This window comes from Trifolium pratense, linkage group LG3, assembly GCF_020283565.1.
Source record: "Trifolium pratense cultivar HEN17-A07 linkage group LG3, ARS_RC_1.1, whole genome shotgun sequence".
Classification (NCBI taxonomy): Eukaryota; Viridiplantae; Streptophyta; class Magnoliopsida; order Fabales; family Fabaceae; genus Trifolium; species Trifolium pratense.
The window spans coordinates 21,748,772-21,763,196 of record NC_060061.1 but is presented as its reverse complement, the minus strand read 5'-3'; the positions used below and the strand labels follow the sequence as shown (position 1 = coordinate 21,763,196).

General features: G+C 31.8%; 2 protein-coding genes across 3 annotated transcripts; both read left to right on the top strand.

The window, feature by feature from the left end:
- Positions 1 to 3,298: 3,298 nt before the first annotated feature.
- On the top strand, positions 3,299 to 8,480 carry LOC123914761. The gene is made up of 7 exons (XM_045965933.1): positions 3,299 to 3,422; positions 3,609 to 3,680; positions 3,778 to 3,864; positions 3,974 to 4,406; positions 4,501 to 5,429; positions 5,517 to 6,719; positions 6,820 to 8,480. Exons 1-7 carry the CDS (start codon positions 3,299 to 3,301, stop codon positions 8,478 to 8,480), a joined length of 4,509 nt encoding a protein of 1,502 aa, XP_045821889.1.
- A 1,401-nt stretch (positions 8,481 to 9,881) lies between these two features.
- On the top strand, positions 9,882 to 13,223 carry LOC123913149 (probable receptor-like serine/threonine-protein kinase At4g34500). 2 transcript variants are annotated; one of them, XM_045963752.1, is made up of 7 exons: positions 9,882 to 10,540; positions 11,249 to 11,353; positions 11,452 to 11,574; positions 11,772 to 11,942; positions 12,038 to 12,167; positions 12,261 to 12,470; positions 12,882 to 13,223. In XM_045963752.1, exons 1-7 carry the CDS (start codon positions 10,014 to 10,016, stop codon positions 12,993 to 12,995), a joined length of 1,380 nt encoding a protein of 459 aa, XP_045819708.1. In that variant the 5' UTR covers positions 9,882 to 10,013; the 3' UTR covers positions 12,996 to 13,223. The 2 variants fall into 2 exon arrangements, with proteins under 2 accessions (XP_045819708.1, XP_045819707.1); XM_045963751.1 differs by having other exon boundaries at positions 12,038 to 12,470.
- The last annotated feature ends 1,202 nt before the right edge of the window (positions 13,224 to 14,425 follow it).

The following is a 14,425-nucleotide window of genomic DNA, read 5'->3' as shown; positions in this document are numbered from 1 at the left end:
TGTATGATATGTATTAAGTTAATATTTTGATGGATTGCTCTGTTAATGTATGGTATTAGTTATTTTGATGTGTGTCTGTAATATTGATGTCTTTGCGGTAACTTATTACCTAAGTTTTAGTTTATTTTGAATAGGTTTGGAAATGCTGGTATGTATTGTATTATATTATGGCATTCCACTTGGTTTTAGTGGATTGTGGTGTATTTGTTACAGTTGTTTGAATGGTGAATGTTGAATTTGTTTTTATAAGATTATTAATGTGTTGTGGTTTTATTGAGTTTTATCTGGTTTGTCTGGTTCAACGTCTGGTTCAATTGTTACAATTTTAATTTTACGTTGATGCATGGTGTTGTTTTAGACGTTATTGGGCCTTTCTACTGTTGTTTCTATTTATGGATAAGTTTTGGGTTGTTTTTTGTATTTTTGTTGGTGGGCCATATGGACCAAAAGTGTATTTTTGTTGTGGATATTTTTGGATGTATGTGCTTTGAATAATGGAGAATATATTCCTTTTTGTAAGGAATAAATTCTTTACTTTATTTTATTGTCGGATACCTTTAATGTGCAACTGTCAGCGTTGATTGTTTTTTATGTAGCTTTAATTGGAATCCTCGTGATATATATATATATATATATATATATATATATATGTGTCTACCTTACTTGCTTCATCTTAAATGTTTTGAAGGACTTATTCATATCTGGGGTTTTTTAGATCTCCTTTTTTTTTTTGTTTTCGCTATGGATTATGCTCAGAGGTGAGTTTTTTACTCTTTTGGGGTTTTTTTGGTTTTGCTTTTATGTTTATTTTATTTTATTCTATTTGATTTTATTGATTGTATATTGGTTATTTGATGTTTGGTGATATAATATTTTTTTTGGTTTAGTTAATCATTATGATTAGAGTGGGTTGGTTGTTGTGGCAGGAAACGAGTTCCTGTTTGTTATTCTTGGGAGATGAAAGTTACTACTGCTGTTGCTAGGGGTAGAAATGTTCTGGTATTTGGTTAATTTTATTTTTTTTGGTTTTAAAAGGTTTTTTTATTTTTGTTTTTGTCTCAATGAAAAAAAAATTCAGTGGTTTTTCTATTTTGTTTTTTTTGTGCAGAATTTTCCAAGAGAATATTCAAGAAATTGTTTGTTGGAGTCTCACAGGCATATATATTTGTTGGATGTAGCTTCTGGGAAAGTGTTTAGATCTCCTATTTTTACTTCGTCAAAGAGTGATGAGGATAAGTTTATTTATTCTGGATGGAAGAAGTTTATTAAGAAAAAATGTTTGCTTTTTAAAGACAAGGTCATATTTAATGCACCGAGAGGAGACAATTATTTGGAAGTGCAGATCGTTCGTCGCACATCTTAATGTTGAGTGAAGTTAGTTTTCGAATTTTGGTGTTGTTGTTTAATAAATTATGCTTAAGTGATGTTGATTTCATCAGTTTAATGTTTTAACAGATGTTCCTGTTGGTTATTTTATTTTTAATATTTTTAATTAGATGTTAAATTGTACTGAGAGTTATTATGTTTGAATTTGTTGTGGATGATCGTTAAATTTAATTTTTTGCTATTTTAATGATATATAATATATAATGATATATGTGCATCTTAGTGATGTATGGTATATGATAGATGTATGATATATGATATGATATAATAATATAATAATTCGTCTAAACTTTTATATACGTGTTAAGTTATTTTGTGATTAGACGAGTTGTTAGATATTTTTATTAGGAGGAGTTAATGCTAATCGAAATTTATTAATGTTCTGGTGTTTGTTTAAACGTGTCGGTTTTATCTATTGCGTTGTCAAATAAATAGGTTGCTTGCAGTGTGTTTATCTTTAAAAGATTAAAAGATGTTTATGGATTCGTTTACTTAGCTTAGTAGGTGGTCTGGTTTGTCTGATTAAAAAAAGTGATTTAATCGAGTTAGATGTGTGATTATTATTTCTATAGAGATGTCAATTAAATCAATTGATTCTGGTGTGATTAACTTTGGAAGAAGATATTTATTAATTAATAAACGTTGATGGGAAGGTTGTTTCGATTTCATGGAGATTTGATTTGATTGATCAATATTTTTTTGGTATGCATGTGTATGTGTGTATTTATTTATTTGTGTAAATAAATTTTTGGCAAAATTACACTACAAGTCCTTTATCTTATTTTTTTGTAACACTTTGGTCTTTATATTTTTTTTGTAACAATTTGGTCCTTTATCTTTTTTTTTTCGTAACACTTTGATCCGTATCTTATTTATTTATAAAAAATAAAGGATCAAAGTGTTACAAATAAAACAAAATAAAGGACCAAACTGTTACAAAAAAAGTGACTAAAATGTTACAAAAAAAGATAAAGGATCAAAGTGTTACAAAAAAATAAGATAAAGGACCTGTATTATAATTTTGCCTAAATTTTAAGTAATAATTAAATTATACTTAAAATGGTTGATTTGTTAAATTGTTGTTTTGTGTTGTTTTCTGGTTCTTTCACGTGGAGTGTCTGTATTTTCATGTCATAGGATTGTAGATGTAGATGTAGATTGTAGATGTAGGTTGTAGATTGTAAATGGCATAGGGTTGCGTTGTAGATATTACTTCTACTTGGGTTATTTTGTTGAAAATTATAGGTATTTTTGTATAGCTTATATAGTCACCTGTCTATGTGGTGTGGTGTACATCTGCATGCGTTACTTTTATTTGAGCCTATTACCTAGACTGTTAGTGCTATTATTTGCTTTTGGCGGTTTCGTGTCAAGTTGCTCCTAGGGGTTTTTCATGTATTTTTCACTTATTGTTGGTTTTGTTCATCTGTTAAAATGTTAAAATTGTATTGTTGAAGTTTTGATATATTTAATAATAAATAAAATTGGATTATGTTTAGGTTTTATTATTGTGATACCTATACTAATAGGGTAATATTAGTGTAGAATCTTTTCATTCTGTGCTGACATGTTAAACATGTTGTGCTGACAAGTAAAGAAGTTAACTATTGATTCTTTTTTCGTGGAATAAAAACAAAAATTTTATTTGATGGTTAATTATGTAGTTTTGATTTTATTTCTGGATAAATTTAATTTAAAATGAAAATTAATTTGAAATATGGTGTGTTGTCCAACTTTTGCTTATTTGAGTCCTGGCTATATATATTGTGATCGTTGTGATCCTTTCCACACATTGTAAAAAAACAAGAGATCATAGTTAATCATGTTGTTTCGTTTGAAAAATTTAGATTTAGGTAATTTATGGTTTGGTCGTTATATATAATATTTAGCATCCATACTTAGTATAAATTAAATGGATGATTTACGGTATGCTGCAAGCATTAGCAAAGAAAGGCGATATCTACGCAAACAAATATTGAAAAATAAGCGTATGAGACCTCGAGTTGCTGTGGAAAAGATTAGTATTAGACGTGGACGTAAGATCATAATTCTATTTGGGACTTGCACTATGTTATGGTGTATTTCTTATTTTATTAGTTTGCTTGTGTTCAGATTTTGCTTTTTTTTTTTTTTTGGTTGTTTATTTATATGGTGTAATTTATTAAATTAAATTTATTAGCAATAATAATATTTATTATTTATTTATTTCTTCTTTGTTGCAGTGCATCGTTCAAAGGCAGGAACATCTTATTTGAAAGGGAAAAAATTGAACTTAACAGAAAATCAATCATCATGTATAGAATCCTTTATTTTTTTTATATATTTATGTTTTATTGTGTATACATTTGTTGTTAATTGGTTTTTGATTTTTATTTTTGTATTTTATCGAAGCTTCTACTATTGATTTGTATCAAAAGCTATATCATGTTCAGTATGATGAGTCAAATAGTAAACTTTTTCGATCAAGTGAATCGCAGGGTAGGTGTGCATGTAAATTTCGTCTAATTTATGTTTATCTTCTGTTTTGTTTGTTATAATATTATTGTGTGTTTACTTACTTGTGTTATTGGTGGTTGTTTAATTATAGATTACATGGATTTTGGTGACATGGATGTTTGCTGCGTTGATTGTAATGCTCTTATTTGGTATCAAGAAAGGGCTGATAAAAATAAAGGAAAATCTCATCTTAAAATTTCATTGTGTTGTAAAAAAGGGAACGTAACATTACCTCCTATGATTGAACCTCCTTCTTTGTTACGAAATCTTTTCAATGGTCTTCATCCAAAAAGTTCGAATTTTTTATTAAATATTAGATCATATAATAATATGTTTTCGTTCACATCAATTGGTGGAAAAATTGAATCTGATAATAGTCCTGGACCTCCGCATTTTGTTATTTCTGGCCAAAATTATCATCAAATTGGATCTTTAGTTCCATTGCCTGGTCAACGTCCAAAATTTGCTCAATTATATATATATGATACTGAGAATGAAGTTTCCAATCGCTTATCACATTTCAGGTTTATTTTAAATTTATTTTTTGAATTTTTTATTTTATTCTTTTCATTTTTTTTTTAGGGTGTTTCATAAAGTTTGTTAAAATTTTATATGTAGATCATATGAATTAGAGAATCCTATTGATCCTATTTTGGTTCAAGATTTATTGCAAGTTATGGATGGGAATAATTTGTTGGTTGAAGGTTTTAGGATGGTTCGAGATTTTCTGCAAGTTGATCAGGCTATTCCTGTTTCTTTGCGTTTGTTTCGTGGTAGACAATATGATCCTCGGATATATAATGTTCCTCATCTTGATGAAGTTGCTGCCTTGATTGTTGGAGATATTGGTGATGAAGAAGATGGTAGGGATATAATTGTACCTAAGTGTGGTGGCTTCTTACAAAGGATTCATGAGACACATCCAAAGTATTTACCATTACAATATCCATTATTATTTCCCTTTGGTGAAGATCAATATCAAGAAAATATACCTTTGAATTTATTAACTACAAGCTGTTCAGAAAAAAAATTGGTTCGCGTGTCTTTACGGGCATTCATTGCGTATCGATTAATGGAAAGAAATTTAGAGGATACTGTTATTCTTAAAAGTAGGAGGTTATTTCAGCAATTTGTTGTTGATTTGTATTCAATGATTGAATCCCAGAGATTATCGTATATTAGACAAAATCAGCCCAAGATTCGATCTGATTTTTTGTCTGGAATTGAGGAGGCGGTAAATCGTGGTGATGTAGTTGCATCTTCCATTGGTTCTCGAATTGTTTTGCCTTCATCTTTTACTGGAGGAAGGCGTTATATGTTCAATAATTGTCAGGATGCGATGGCTATATGCAAAAAAATTGGTTATCCGGATTTGTTTTTGACTTTTACATGCAATCCTAAATGGCCCGAAATTCAGCGTCATATGGATAAATGTCGCAATTATGCTGTGTATAGACCTGACATCAGTTGTCGAGTATTTCAAATAAAATTGAATGAGATGATGATTGATTTTCGGAAGGGTAATTTTTTTGGTAGAGTTATTGCAAGTGAGTTTTCTTTGTTTTATTATTTGATTCTAAATTTATTGTTATCCTATAAAAAACTCAAATATATTGTTTATTTATTTTGTGCAGGCATGTATACTATTGAATTTCAAAAAAGGGGTCTACCGCATGCTCATATTCTTTTATGGTTGGATTCTCGAGATAAGCTTCATTCGGCTGAGTCTATTGATTCTGTTATTTGTGCTGAGTTGCCAGATAAGAATTTGTTTCCGAAGCTTTATTCAACCGTTTGTAATTTTATGGTTCATGGACCATGCGGTAGTTCATTTGAAGCTTCTCCTTGCATGAAAGATAAGCATTGTTCGAAATTTTATCCCAAAAAGTTTGTACCTCAAACAACTTTCGATGCCAATGGATATCCTGTTTATAGAAGAAGGGATTTCGGTCAAATTGTGATAAAAAAAGAAATAGTGTTGGATAATCGAAGTGTTGTTCCTTATAATCCAAAGCTTTTGATGAAGTATCAAGCTCATGTGAATATTGAATATTGTAATAAATCGAATTGCATCAAATATTTGTTCAAATATATACATAAAGGTGTTGATCGGGTTACTGCTAAACTGAATTTGCGTGATGATGAGTGTGTTGATGAGATACAACAATATTATGACTGTCGATTCCTTAGTCCATCTGAATCTATCTGGAGGATTTTTCGTTATAGTATTCATAATAGATATCCTTCTGTTATGAGATTAACTTTTCATGAGGAAAGAAAGCAGTCGGTTGTATTTAATGATTCATCGGATTTGACATCTGTTTTGAGCAATAATAGAAATAAACCTACTATGTTTTTGGCTTGGATGGAAGCTAATAAGAGATATCCTCATGGTCGGCATTTGACTTATGGTCAGTATCCATCTATGTTTACTTATGACTCCGATGGTCGATTTTGGAAACCTCGAAAAAAGGGTTGTTCTATTGGTCGTTTGACATTTATACCTCATAGTAATCGAGATTTGTTTTATTTGAGATTGCTATTGAATGTTAAAGTTGGTTGTACAAGTTATGAGGATTTAAGAACTGTTAATGGTCATGTTTATGATTCATTTAGAGAAGCTTGTGGTGCATTGCATTTGTTAGATGATGATCTTGAATTCATACATGCAATTAATGAGGTTGCCTTGCTTGGTTCGGGGTATTCTATTCGTCAGATGTTTGCAGAGTTACTAATGTCTAATACTATGAGTGATCCTTTTAATGTATGGTCTCAGCTAAAGGATGTTCTGGTCGATGGTATTTTATTTGAAAAACGCAAATTGTTGAATGATCCTGGTAAGTCTATTTATATTTTTTATCGTTTTAAAATTCAGTTTTAATTTTTTTTTTTTGGATTTTTTTTTTTTGTATTATTAATTTTTTTTTTTTAATTTAGATCTTGTGATATCCTCGGAAGAATTGGAACAGATTTGTCTTCTTGATATTGATAATTTCCTTCGAGATAATGGAAAATGTCTTAATGATTATGATTGCATGCCTAAGCTCCATTCATCAAATAATGGACGTTTTAACAATATTTTGATTGAAAATGAGTTTAAATATGACTATAATGAAATGAAGTTGTTATTTCAAGAGCACATTTCTAATTTGAATACTCAACAAATGGCTGCATATCACGAAATTATTAGCATGGTTGATAGTGGAGTTGGTGCAATGTTTTTTGTTGATGGTTATGGTGGAACTGGTAAAACATATTTGTGGAAAACAATTTCATATAAACTTCGATCTGAGGGTAAAATTGTATTGAATGTTGCTTCCAGCGGTATCGCGTCTATTCTTCTTCCAGGTGGTAGAACTGCCCATTCTCTATTTGCTTTACCGCTAGCTTTATCGAAAGAATCCTGTTGTAAAATTGTAAAGAATAGCGATAAAGCTCAGTTATTAATTATGGCGAGTTTGATTATATGGGACGAAGCTCCAATGATAAATAAACTTGCTTTCGAGGCTTTTGATAGAACTCTTAAGGACCTGATGAGTGATATTGATATGAAGAATGCTAATTTATTATTCGGTGGAAAAACTGTTGTTTTGGGTGGAGATTTTCGTCAAATATTACCAGTTGTTCCTAAGGGTAATCGTGCTGATATTGTTCATGCTACCATTAATTCTTCTTATCTATGGCGTAGTTGTCGGGTATTAAGGCTTCTCATTAACATGCGACTTCAGTATTCATCTATTCAGGTTGAAAATGAAAGTGTTATTAATTTTGCTAAATGGATTCTTGATATTGGTGATGGGAAAATTGGTGATATTATGGATGGTGAATCAATTGTAGAAATTCCTCATGATATATTGGTTCATAATATCACTAATCCAATTGGGGACATTGTTGATGCGATTTATCCTGATTTTCTTAAGAATATGTTTGTCTCAAATTTTTTTGAGAATCGAGCTATTCTTTGTCCCACTCTGGAAGTTGTTGAACAAGTAAATAATTATGTCTTATCTTTAATTCCTGGTGAGGATAGGGAGTATTTAAGTTGTGATTCTGTGTCAAGATGTGACAATGATTCGATTATTGATCATCGTTGGATTACAACTGAGTTCTTGAATGAAATTAAGTGTTCTGGTTTACCTAACCATAGTCTTATTTTGAAGATTGGTGTACCTGTTATGTTGTTAAGGAATGTTGATGTTTCGGCTGGCCTTTGTAATGGTACCCGTCTCACGGTGACATATCTTGGAGAAAGTGTTATTGGAGCTCGAATTGTTACTGGAAAGTATGTTGGTAATGTTGTTTATCTTGCTCGAATGAGATTATTTCCATCAGATGCTAATGTTTCTATTAGTTTTCAACGACGTCAGTTCCCACTGTGTGTTTGTTTTGCTATGAGTATTAATAAAAGTCAAGGACAAACATTGTCTCATGTTGGTTTGTATCTCCCTAGACCTGTTTTTACACATGGTCAGTTATATGTAGCTATATCAAGAGTGAAGAGTCGGTCTGGTTTGAAGATACTTATAGTTGATGATAATGGTAAGCCAAAAACATCAACCATAAATGTTGTGTATCCTGAAGTATTTCAAAAAATTTAGATTAAATTTGATAATTTTGTGTTTTTTGAATTAAATATATCTGTTATTAGTATTGTTGGTATGTATAATATGGTTATTGTTATGTGTATCTTAATAAATAAATTTAGAATCACGATTTTTATTTTAAGAGTATTTTTTATTTTTTTTCGAAAAAAATATTAAAATTAACGTACCGTGCGAAGGCACGGGTTAAAAACTAGTTCAAAACAAAATGAAATGTTTACATCTTAGACAACTGCCCAATTCAATTAACATGACTTATGCAAATTTTCGATGGTGACACGTCGGTGTTAGTACCCGTGGATAAAAATAGTAGTACTTCATAATGTAGTTTTTAAAAATAATTTAGATTTTAATTTTTTTATATTTAAAATAGATATTTTTATCAATCAAAATGGATATTTTTATCTCTTAAAATATTCTCTATAAAATATAAATAAAAATAAAAAAGGAATAATTTTTTTTTAAAAACAAGTGATTTTATACTCCATCCTTCAAATTACTTGTCGTTTTAGGAAGAAAAAAAAATTGTTTCAAATTACTTGTCGTTTTGATAATTTAAGGTTATATTTTGTCTATTATACCTCATATAAATTTCAAATATTTAGGAGAATTTGTTGAAACCGTAAAAGATTTAATATAGTATATATTTGAAAAACTAAAGTTTTTTATTTTTCATTTTTTTTTGGTACATAACATATTATTTTTTTGGGTACATAATATATTAAATTTATTGAAAAGAGAAAGTGTGTGCAAGACAAAGAAAGTTATTGGTGAATTAAAATAAGAATATAATAGAAAAATAAGATGCATAAATACACTTTATTAATTTATTATTTTTTTCTGAAATGACAAGTAATTTGAAACGGATAGAGTAATAATTAAAAATTAATTTAACCCAATAACTAAAAATATGTGGTGTCGAAGTGTTTACAATTCCTTTCCGATTATTGTTGCGGAAGATTGAACCGTAATCCTACGAAATCTAGCGTTAACTACCACCTTAACAATTTGTGGGTTAGTGTATCTTTTTCTTAACAAAGGTATTATAGTAATGATGAGTTGCATAAATTATTTCAAATGGACCATAATAAAACCATGCAATAATACAAAATCCAATTAACATCATTACCCAACATCGCACACCGTTACACAGTCTCCTCCACAATGAAACTTTCATCATTTCCCTTCCTTAGTATGAATCCCTCCCCTCCCACACCAATTCATAGAAACATTGGCACATACATCACTCACCAAGTTAGCGAGTGAGAGTGGCCATCCCATAACATTATCACGGTCCCACTCCAAACTCCAAAGACAGAGACAACACACCAACCAACAACAACAACCAAGTCTCCTTTCGTTTGTAAATGTTTTTCTACTTTCCTTTGTTTTTATTCTATCCGTTGAAACACCACTTCCACTCTTTTCAACACAATTTTTCTCTTTTCTCTTCACCTTTTCAATGCTTAAAACTACAATCAATTTTCACATATCTTACAAAACCTTACTTCCAAACAACCAGTCACACCAATGTCGGAGTCCACAGCCACATCAACTTCTCTCATGAGTTTGAAGGTACTTATTCTAGCAGGAATTTTCCTCATCATCGTCATAATAATCGTGCTTTTCATCTTCCTCTGTTTTCGAAGTAACCGAACCAGCAAGAAACGGAAGCTGTTACCGAAGCTACATAGCTCCGGAACCACTCCTCTGGTTTCTAAGGAAATCGCGGTGGTTAAGGAAATTGATCTCACGCGCTCCACTGAACAAACGCGGATTCAGATTTTTGATGATGGTGATGTTGTTGATGAGAAGAAAGAGGCGGAGATTAAGGTTGAAATTGGAGGAGTTAGGAAAAGTGACGTGTCAGGTGGTGGGGTCCACATGGAGGAGGATCCAAATATAGGGTGGGGTCGGTGGTATAGTTTGAAGGAAGTGGAAATGGCGACACGTGGATTTTCTGAAGGGAATGTGATTGGTGAAGGAGGGTATGGTGTTGTTTATAGAGGTGTTTTGCAAGATTCTGTTGTGGCGGTGAAGAATCTTCACAACAACAAGTATGTTCTTGATTTTTATTACTACACTACACTTCTTGCTTTACTAGTTCAATTTCTTCATATATGTGTTTGTTTAATTTATTTGTTTATTATATCTTGATGTTTATTACTACACTACACTTCTTGCTTAATTTGGAGAAATGTGGGATCTAAATTCCGTGCTATAGATATTATACGCAGTTTCACACCGTACTGAATTTCAGCTATTAATTTTAAATCGGACGGTTCAGATTATAAACTCAACATTACACTAACTAACAATCTCAGCCGCCAATTTGAAATTGGATGGCTTAGATCAATTATCGTGTCCCGCAGGAAATCCACTTAGAGAAATGTGGATTGTTTTGCTTTGATCTGTGTTAAGAAAAAGTTTATGGTAGTTTGTTTCAATTCTTCCTTGGTTATTTTTATTTTGGAGTGAGTAGGAAAATTTAGTCATTCAAATAATCAAATTGTGACTATCTATCAAAATAGTAACTAAATTTTATAAATCGACAAATACATCTATGAAATTGTGGCGTGTTAGACAAAATGATTCATCTATTAGCTTATATTGTTAGAGGCTATGACATGTCACATAAAATGAGTATGTTGTTTTTCACGAGTCTCACTTTCAATGCCACATTACCATAATTTTGACTAACGCGTTCTGTCCCATCCCTATCCTATTGAAAATTGATCATGTGCGTTACTGTACCGTGACTCTAGGGGTCAAGCTGAGAAGGAGTTTAAGGTGGAAGTTGAAGCCATTGGAAAAGTAAGGCATAAGAATTTAGTTCGTTTAGTAGGATATTGTGCAGAAGGTGCTCGAAGGTACTATTCTATTTACATGGCTGTTATTCTTTTGACTACATGATGAAAATTTGGAATTCCTCTAAATTCTTTCATTGATGTTCTTACTGATAATTCAGGATGCTTGTTTACGAATATGTTGAAAATGGAAACTTGGAGCAATGGCTGCATGGTAATGTAGGACCATTTAGCCCCTTGACATGGGATATTCGAATGAAGATTGCCATTGGAACTGCGAAAGGGTGTGTAATTTAATGTTTTTTGAAATTTCATGTCAAGGATCACTTTATTAGTTGATTTCCTTTAATTGAATTATATAATGTTTGTCGAGTCTAATATATATGTGCCATATTTTCTCTAATCATCTGTGATTGTTCGATTTATTTAATCATGATGTTCTTTCATGAAAATTTTAATGCTTCTACATTATATGAAACAGGCTAAGCTATTTGCATGAAGGCTTAGAACCCAAAGTTGTGCACCGAGATATAAAATCTAGCAACATTCTTTTGGACAAAAACTGGAATGCCAAAGTTTCAGATTTTGGACTTGCCAAGCTCTTAGGATCCGAGAAAACCCATGTAACCACACGTGTAATGGGAACATTTGGGTAATTAGTTCTCTCTCAAGGATCTGAGTTTATTTTCAACTTCTATTCTTATATAAAAGTGGATGATAATTATTCTTAACACTAAATTTCTACAGATATGTTTCGCCTGAGTACGCAAGCACGGGTATGCTTAATGAGCGTAGCGATGTTTATAGTTTTGGAGTTCTACTCATGGAAATAATCACAGGAAGAACGCCTATTGATTATTCAAAACCACCCGGAGAGGTGATTTTAGTTTTGTCCAAATTTTTTCATTTTTGCATTCCATTCCATGAACACATTGGAGTCTTACCTGCATATTTGTTTGATTCGCTTCAGATGAATTTGGTTGATTGGTTTAAGGGAAAGGTAGCCAGTCGCTGCAGTGACGAACTCGTTGATCCTTTGATTGAGATTCCACCTTGTCCAAGATCTCTGAAGCGGGTTTTACTGATTTGCCTACGCTGTATAGATTTGGATGTGATCAAGCGACCGAAAATGGGTCAAATTGTTCATATGCTTGAGTCAGATGATTTCCCCTTTCGTTCTGTAAGCTCTCCCTCTATGCTTCAAGTTCAACCACTTTTTCTCTCATGGGAGAGTATGGTAGAGTATGATCTAAATGAATTTTGTTCATATATAATGATTATTAGATTTAGAAGTTCAATTTGTGGACCAAAACTCATTTAGACTATGCTATATAAACATCCCTCTCATAAAGATAGTACATATTAACCAAGACATTGGGCCCCCTAGGACGAATCATTCGGGAGAACCCGAGTTTGATTCCTATTGGGAACAATTCTTGGCTAGACTTTAGTTACCTCCCGACCGAACTGTGGATTACCGGGGCTCCCTTCCCCTGGAAACCACGCCAAAAAAAGAAAGTACATATTTATTAAGCATTGTTTAAATGTTCCTTCAGTTTCCATGAATAACCAAATTTATCTTGTTTAACAGGAGCTACGTACAATTAGGGACAAAGATTCTGCGCCTTCTCAAGCAGATGTTTCCATCAAAGTTCCATATCAAAGAAAGCTTGCAGAACCTGCGGAAAAATCAACACATAGATGATTGGTCTGTAATTGATCGTGCAACTAAGGTCGTCAAATTTATTTGTTCTTATGATTTTCATTATGTTGTGAACAAGCCGGCATGAGTTATTGTGCATATCTTATTCGTTGTAGTTACTTCCTCTAGGTCATTACACCATTTGTTGTATTGCTTTATTGTGGGAACTGGGAAGAGAGAGGAGGTTTGTAAATATGTATCTCTATTATATATCAGTTTTGTTTGTGTGCATCTTGAGTCTTGACAGTATTTCTGTAAAATAACATAATCAATCTGAGATCATTCGATTGAAAACCGAAAAAGTGAGTGCAAAACACAAGATCTCGAGAAAAAATGATAGAACTGAACTCATCCATTGATTAAGAAAATAATGATCAAATACAATTGGAGAAGGACTGCTCACTGCTCCAAGCCTCCAATATATAGAAAGCTAAAGCTAAGGCAATATTTACATCCAATAACTACTACCACCGTAAACAAAATGAATAGCAGATCTAACTAATTGAATCACTAACTGAAACTCTAATAGGACCCTTCGCTTTCAGCTTTCTTACACATTCATTACCTATTAGAATTCATAATCATCATGTAATTGTTTCTGTTATCATCCTCCAATATTACCTGAGCTCCATTGACAGAATATGCAATTAGAATATGAAAGTTGCACATGACTTGACTTCGCAACAAAAAGAGGTTGGTATACGAACTTTAGACAATCCTGCAGGCGAATCTTCCTAGCCCATTCTCCATGTCAAATAGACAAGTACTTTCCAAACATTTTTTTTTTGTGCTATCACCTTGTAAATTCACAAAATGATAGCATTATAGAAATCTCAACATTCAGCAATGATAGCTCTGCTACATTTAGTATTGAACCGAAAAATATGAATCATGGTTTTCTTTTATCATGAGTCATGACTTCCCTTCTACTACAAGCATGCTTCACTGCACGAGAAAGAATTGTCTTTCTCGTCTGTAGTAATTATTAGCCCTGCATGATGCAATAGAAGGGTTGGAATTGGAAGCACTTGTTGCATTTGAAATGTACATCAATTGCACATTTGCAGTAGACATGTAAACATGTTAAATGCTGTGGAGATGTTTGTGGTTGTTGATATCTCTTCCATAGTAAGTGATTATATGGGTTAGTAGTACCATGATATTTGATAGGAGAGCCATTAACTTCAATTATCCCTTGTGAACAAAAATGTGACTGGCTATAACTATGAATAATTGAATATGGATGCTTAAGTTTTACATATAATATATTGATAATCAATTTAACTACCACCAAGTTTATATCAAACCATTTTGATTTTGGGAGTGCAATAACAAAATCAATGCTGAAATCACCCTTTTAGTCAAGGCAGGGCCGGGGCCAAACAATCCAAGGAAGAGTTTTAGGCCCTAAAATTTTAGATTAAAAAAAAGTC